Genomic DNA, 8,125 nt, shown 5'->3' on the forward strand with positions numbered 1-8,125 from the left:
GGACACTGTGACAGTACGCCCCCTCCTGGAAAGGCACGACCTCGCACCGGCAGATTGAATGGAGGAGGAGGCTCAGGTGGAGCCGATGGTCACTGCTGGAGTCAAGGAGGGAAGAAGAGGAGGCGGAGCAGGACGAGATCTGAGGCCGGAGTGAGCGTGAAGGGATCCCCGTGCCTACAGGAGGAGCTGGCTCACAGCAGGCCCAATTAACTTGTGCGTACAATAAGCTGTTTAAAACATGCATTCATCCGAGCATCCAGATGGTATAATCAAACATATCTTGTGGAGTGCTCTTGGAGTATGCTTTTATTTGTCATTACCTGCTGGATACGGAACGCCAATGTGGAATTAAAATATTTCTTATCCTGCTGCGCCCTCTATTGGCCATGATCAGCCACTAGTCAACATCACACTTAATGTATATGAGATGATATTTACACTTGTATGCATTTATAACTGAGATGATGTCATACCTGCATGTTTCCTCAGTTCTTCTATATTCACGTCTCCCACAGCTAGAATAAAAATCAAATAATTTCAGGTCTTAGCAAAGGAAGACTACAGCTGTAATTAACAACTTTCATGAATTGTGAATTTTCCATATTGAAGTCTGTTGATATGAGCCACACTCTGCTTCATTAGGAAATGCAACTTTTCTAGGCTACTTGAACCTCTTCTGCTTATAAAGAATAATAATGACAACACAACTGAAACTTAAAAGGAAAAAAAAAAACATTTATTGAAATAAGTGATTTATAAAGAATCAATAATAACAGCACAACTTTGATTTGAAGATAAACAGAAGTAAGCTGTTTATGAGGTACAGCTATCATAAAGAGATACCTTGGAGGAAGAAACATGTTCAATGACATGTTTGTGTGTAAACAAGTGTAAAGAAGTTAGCTGTTTATGAAGTACAGCTGTAATGAGAGATATATAAATAACTTGTTTATGGGTAAACAGTGAAACAATTGAAAGTGATAACTTTTGTATAAAAACAAACTGTTGATAAATTGAAAAGTAATGTGTGGAAAAAGGAAAAGAAACCCCAACAACAGATGATTGTATTAAAGAATGACAGTCAACCTTTCTCAAATCCTTATTTATCTCTCAAAAGTAAGTATTTACATCAATGAACATATCAGTGCCATCAGAATGACAAGTCCTTGTGTCAGTGTTCACAAACAAGATGTTTAGTCATGTTATCAATATAACAGTGTACTCTGAGAGTATTTTAAGATATAAACTATTATTATGATTTCGATGACAATGACTGAAAATACACAAGACTGCACTTTATCTGAATGGCATATATACATTTCAACAGTACAAATTGACACATTACTGTATGTGGGATATTGATTTCAAGAGACTGGATAGGATTCAGAGTAAAGCTTTTACTGCTGGTCTGTGAACAAATTACAGTACAATGCCATTGTGATATATAAAAGAAAGACAAGACTATATATACATACACTGTATTTATATGTGTTTGTGTGATATAGTCTGTATAAAGTGAATTTACTAGGCTATATACTGTAAAGTTAGTATAGTTAGTACAGTACAGCCTTCTATACTGTATGAAGCAGTGAACAGAACACACTCTTGTATAGGTCATATTGTTTTTGCAGGGCTGATAAGAAACAAAAGGTATTTGGTCACAATCAGCTACAAAACTGAAAAGTTCAAAATAAAAGAAACCTTGCATAATGGATTTGTTCCTTCGTCTGGTAACACTTTAGGGTCCAATTCTCACTATGAACTATTTGTTTATTATCATGCATATTACTAGGATATTGACTGTTTATTAGAACTTATAAGCAGATATTAATGCCTTTTCTGCATAACCATATTCCACATCCCATAATCCTACCTTAACAACTACCTTACTAACTATTAATAAGCAGTGATTAGGAGTCAAACTCATTTATCTTACAGTTCAACAGTAAACACACACTGCTCTTTCTGAATCCAACAGAAAAAATATTAACATGCCCTTTAAATCTGTGTGAGTTTAGCAGATTCAGTCACACACATACTGTATGTTCTGATGACGTCTGTGTTTTATTGAAGGTCATTAATCTGACGTTAAAGTGAAAGTAAACAGGAGGAAAATCAGGAGTATGTTTGATTCTCACTGAAGTTGGTCTGTTTTCATTAATGATATTTAAGCATTTCTATGGTCTCTTTTTGAATGGTATAGGGTTAAATATTACTGTGTTGAATGAGTCTAACAGCTCGTATTCTTCATAACTAACGGACGAGTCTTTGTCTCCGGTGAGTTTCTGTTTCCTCATTGAATATGAAAGCCTGATTTATTATATCTCTCATATTATTTGTGTGTTTCTGGAAAAATCCTTCAGAGTTTGTTTTATTTGAGTCTGTATTTTCACAGGAATGTTGTGGATTATTATCACTTTACTGCTGAATCTCCTCATAGAGACTTCTGGTAAGAACACGACAAACACGTTTGGATTTCATTCAGTTTTATGGCTTATATATTTCACACAAGCCAGATTAAATAAAAAATGTTCATATTTATCGAGTAATTCATATATGTGAACACTTTCTATGGGTTATTATTGCACTAGATTAAACATTACACAGACATGTGAGATTATTTACAACAGGTTCTTTGAGACACGATCTGTCTTATCTCTAACTCCACTTTACAATATTCAGTCTAAAGTTCAAAAATAACCCTGTTTAAACATTCACTATCTTTACATGTATTTCTAATGTGAGTAAAACTGCTGCAGAACCACTATAACTAGTAAATATAATAAATAAATACAGTATATAGGCCTACATTTGAGTCAGAAATGAGCTTTTCCAAAAATGTTTGCATAATGTTATGAGATTAATGTAATTTTAAATCATCTACATAAAATTAGGCCTATTTAAATTATAAAATTAAAAAAAAATTATTACAATGGGGATGCAATATTGTTATTGATTATTGTCCTTAATATTGTAATAATGTCGATTAACAGAATAAAGTACAAACATTTTGTGTGTGGAGAAACAGCACATATTTAGGGTGTACTCACACACGGTTGTCTTGTCCCATGCCCTGGCACGATTGTCCGACACTACACGCCTCTTCCAATCGGGCCAGTTACGGTTGAACGAACCGCACCCGGGCATGATATGGAGTGATCACACTCGTCAAACAAACCAGACTTTGGGGGTCAAACACAGTCGGGCACGGTTCAGATCGTCCAGTGTGAGTACACCCTGAGTCTACACAGGCAAAACAAGCCAGAGCCATTTATGAATAAGTTTATTAGTGTTTATTATCAGTGTGTGTCCGGTCTCATTTGAGTTAGTGTTTGCATGTATTACCTGTTGAACTGCTATTAAACTCTGCATTTGAACTTTATTCCTATTACTCCCTCATCCTCACATCACCATACCTTCGCCGCCTCCTCGTCCATCTTCTCAGCCTCCTCCTGCCCCTCTCCACGCCGCAAGGTTGCGCTTCCCAGAAGGGGGCGTTCTGTTATGCTTATTTAGTTTGTTCTTATTTTTGTTTTCATGGATGTTTAGTTTGTTTTCTGACATGTGTTCCTTTGTTTGAGTTTCCCTTCACATTAGTTTTTGTGGAAACTAATCTTTATCACAGCTGTTCAACATTTAGTTTATGTGTATTTAAGGTCCTCACCTTTACTTCATGTTTGCCTGGTCTCATTTGAGTCAGCGTTTGTATGCATTATCTGTTGGATTTTCATTAAACTCTGCATTTGAACTTTATCATCATATGCACCTTGCTTACAATTAAATAAATACAGTATATACATAGATTAAATACTAACAGATAGTATATTTACTTTGTGTCTCACAGTGTCGTTCACTGTTGTGGTTCCTCGTGATCAGATAGTGGCTCATGTCGGGTCCACAGTCACTCTGCCCTGCTGGATCTCTCCTCCTGAGAACGCTGAAGCTCTGGAGATCCGCTGGTACCGTCATGACCAGTTCAGCAACCCTGTTCTCTTCTATCAGCATGGGAAGATCCAGGACCTCCAGGAGGAATCCTACAGGAATCGAACCTCACTGACTCAGTGGTCAGATCAGTCTGGAGGACTGAAGGATGGAGACGTCTCTCTACGGCTGGAGAAACTCACAGTTCAGGATGAAGGTTCATTTCACTGTTATGTGAGTGGAGAAAGTGCATATGACAGTGGAGAAGTGGTTCTCAAAATCACTGGTGAGTCAAAAACTAAAATTCATGTTTTTATGGATCATTAAAGTGCCAAAGACCTCAGTAACCAGTACCTCCTTTCTTAGACTGAGAGAACTGAGAAAAGCCATTGATGAGGAGTGTAGAGCTACTCACAATATACAGCCCAACTCTACTCTGCCCATGATACCACCTTCTGTATTGCCACCTGTCCCACCAACAGAAAATTATCAGGTATGGAGGCAAATGAGAGAATCTGATGCATTGCAGTTTTGCCAAAATAACTCTCATTAACCAGGCTCTATACTCCAATTAAATCACTGGGGAGCTTAGGCTGTATCTTATGCCGACAATAAGATAATGGGCTCGCACCCTGATTTAGTAAAGGCACTCTCCAGAGCCCGGTTAGCCCAGTAATCTATTGAAAGCACTCATCCCGAGGGGAGCAAATATCCCTACTTCAAAACTCCACAATAGTTGCAGAGGGAGGTAAACAAAATATTGGGATGCTTTTTATAATACAGATTTTTTCAAAGCAGCTTAACAGTGATAACAGGAAAATAATCCAAAGTTTGTTTTGGCTGTACAGCAGCTCTAGAAGAAAATATTGTCATTGTCCATCTTAAGTGAGTTAAGTGAAATGTAACCATGTGCAAAACCTTAGTGAGCTGACAGTTACATTAATATTAACCAAACAAACTACACATTCATTTGCAAGAAGAAGAAAAAAAAAAAAAAAATCCACACTGCTCTTTGAAAACTGCGTTTGTTTTTACTGCAAACTGACTTTATTAGATTTTATGGCCAATTCCAATTTTTTGGGAGCAAATTTGATATGGTTGCCAGTTTTTGTAGCAAATTTATTTATTGTTTATGTGTTCTATAACAGGCCAAACGGGACATAAACAAAAAAATTGGCTCACAGGGAAGGGATGATCATGACCCATCAGAATTCGCACATCCAGTCTGCCATGAGCGACTTTTTGTTTCTCACATGACCAGGTTGAATCCAACCTGGCGGGAATTACATCCAAAAATTCCTCGTAACCGGGGTTGATGGGAAGTGAGGGCTCGACAAACTCACTTTCTTTGCCCCATTCTACCATGTCAAGCTCCTCAGAGCTTAGTTTAGTTTTCACACGCTGCAAACAAACGGCTCCTGAAGACAAGAAAGCTGATGACATGTGACTCAGGCACCCTTTTATACGCCCGACTCTCCGTGTGCGATGTCATGTACTGCTGTCTGCCAAAAATAGGCTTGTGTCTACACATGCTCATGATGAAGGTGTTCCCCATAATGTCAACACCAAGATGCAGTGTTGAACTTCCACTTCGAAAGGGAACTTTGTTTGACATCAAGCCTGGTGTGAACACATAAATTGAACATGAGCACAAATCTGAATGACATTTCATTTTTTACAATTATTGATTTATATATTTTGCTCCAGAGTTGATTTTAAATTCATATGGACTTTCTTCCTCAGATCCACCAGATTCATCAGATCCATGGAAGGCTCTTTTCTTCACTCTTCTCATTTGTGCTCTTCTGGGTTTGGTTGGGCTGATCCTGTACAAATACAGACACAAACTAACAGGTAAAATCTGGTAGAAAGATTTAAAAAGAGTTAGTCTTCGGGAGGTTTTGTGTTTTATGCATCTCTTGTGTTGATATTTTTTATCTGTTCTGCAGGGAAGAAACCAGAAGATAAAAGTAAGTAACATGAACTCACATCATTAACATCTAAACAAAATCCCTTTCAGGAGTTACTGGGAGAAAACTACTCATCTTTTCTGAAAAGACTTTCTGATACAGATAAATTAGTCTTTTTTAATGCCAGTCAATGCCGGAGATAGTTAAATGTGTAATTTAATGTGGTATGAAAAGTCTGGAGAAATGATAATTGATAAAACAGATAAATAATTAATCCCTCCAATGACATGTTCTGTAATTTTAGTTTTTGAGGATAGGCCTGTGGAGAAACTGACAAAAGAAGGTACTTCAATAAGGTGTTCTTTGATATATTTTTATAAAAACAATAACTGCTAATTGTTAAATAAACATTTACATGCATGTTGTAGCAGAAGAAAACATGAACATGTTTTGGTGGAAAATAGAATAGAAATAGAAGTTTTCTTCAGTGAAAATGAAAGTGACATGTGAAGGCCAAATATGGTTAACCACACTCAGAATTTGTCCTCTGCATTTAACCCATCCAGTGCACACACATTAGGAGTGAGTAGAGGTCTCAAATTGCTTATTTTTCATTTCAGATGAGGGAGAGATAAATATAGAAGAACTGAGGAAACATGCAGGTTTGACAATCTCATTTACATACATTTCATACATGCATACAAGTGAATTTGATCTCACACATGAGTTCGAGGATCATTAATTGTTGCTTTGTTTTCTCCTCCCAGCTCAGATCACTATTCACCAACATTATGTATCTGCAGATTTGATAGTTTCTAAGGACCGTAATATGGTGTGGACTAATAAAGAATATAAACACACTGGAAAGGGATTTCCCTACAAATTATGTGCATTTGGAGCCCAAAAATTTACATCTAGACGTCACTATTGGGAGGTTTCACTGGCACGTCCACCTAATCCTCCTAAAAACTACTGGTTAATTGGTGTGGCGAAAGATGAAAGTTTTCGTTCAAAAGACAAATCTGTAACTCCATCAAACGGTTTCTGGTTTCTGTGTTCAGACGGTCCTAATGGCTTTTACACCAGCTCTGATCCTCCAGTTAAACTCTCACTGACGCCGAGACCTGAACGACTGGGAGTTCTGTTCGATTATGATGACGGTCAGCTGTCATTTTACAATGTCAAAGAGAAGAAACATCTCCTGACCATGAGCACCAGATTCACTGGATCAGTCGTTCCTCTGTTTAATCCAGGTGCAGGAGATCTGAGTCCCCTTAAAATTCTAGATTGTCCAAAACCTGTAGAATCACCTGAAGAGTCCAGTCAACTTTTAATGAATAACTCTGAGTCTACATCGGACACAAGTGGTGAGAAACGTGTCAAAAGCAAATAGAAACCATTATAATCGGTGGTGCTGTCTACACTGGATGCTGAACAACACAGTATGATGACAGAACTGATGCCTGCTCTATTTCTGATGTACTCCACACACACTGAAGCTGCCGTCACATTAGTGATATTTCAGCAATCACAGCTGTGGTACCTTACGGTCGGGACTACAGTCACTGTTCACCTGTAAGACCTTCTTTCTTCAGTCAAACACAGGAGGAGATGTTCAGAGATTTAAAATAATAAAAGGCACCATAAAAGTATCATAAAAGTAGTTCACATGACTCGTGTGCTTTATTCTGTTCTGAGCTTATATGATCTTTTATGAATTTTGTGTGATGAACAGAACAAAAGATCTTCAGTCTGAACAGAAACTCCAAACAGGACAGCAGGAAAGACTGACACCTGATCTGATGTTTGAGATACCTGTCCAAAGTCAGAAGGACAAAACTGAGAAACTCATGAACTGAAAATGGACGTTCGTAGTTTCTAAGAACATCATGTGCCTGTTTATGCTTCTGTATCTCTGTCTAGCCATTACATCATGCTTAGAGAAAATGTTACTTTTCTTAGAATTGTGTACAACCCCTACTGATTGTATTAATGCTGAGTTGCCATTTCCACTTCCTATATTTTCAATATATAATTGGCTCTCTGACTGAATAAACTTTGTATCTTGGTTGAACTGCACTCTCTGTGTCTGAGTCTTCCATTTGATACCCTGGTACCAGCTTTTCTGTGCTGGATTGCTCAACCCGAATAGATCTTTTTGAATTGTATTATTAAGTTGAATTATTAGATTCTAACAAAGTTTCTGTTGCATGTTTCCTTAACAGAACTGATGTGATCTGTTTCAAGATAAAAAAAAATAAAAAAAAATAAGTGAATGTCAAGATGCTTGTCAT

General features: G+C 37.4%; 1 protein-coding gene across 1 annotated transcript; it reads left to right on the top strand.

Moving 5' to 3' along the window:
- Window positions 1-2,053: 2,053 nt before the first annotated feature.
- On the top strand, window positions 2,054-7,929 carry LOC137030174 (butyrophilin-like protein 8). Its single transcript, XM_067400355.1, has 9 exons — window positions 2,054-2,277; window positions 2,396-2,449; window positions 3,845-4,207; window positions 4,251-4,414; window positions 5,313-5,544; window positions 5,665-5,775; window positions 5,871-5,891; window positions 6,452-6,493; window positions 6,599-7,929. The coding sequence occupies exons 2-9, from the start codon at window positions 2,398-2,400 to the stop codon at window positions 7,222-7,224; spliced, it is 1,611 nt and encodes a 536-aa protein (XP_067256456.1). The 5' UTR covers window positions 2,054-2,277; window positions 2,396-2,397; the 3' UTR covers window positions 7,225-7,929.
- Window positions 7,930-8,125: the final 196 nt, after the last annotated feature.

Source organism: Chanodichthys erythropterus, chromosome 11 (genome assembly GCF_024489055.1).
Source record: "Chanodichthys erythropterus isolate Z2021 chromosome 11, ASM2448905v1, whole genome shotgun sequence".
In the NCBI taxonomy this organism is placed as follows: domain Eukaryota; kingdom Metazoa; phylum Chordata; class Actinopteri; order Cypriniformes; family Xenocyprididae; genus Chanodichthys; species Chanodichthys erythropterus.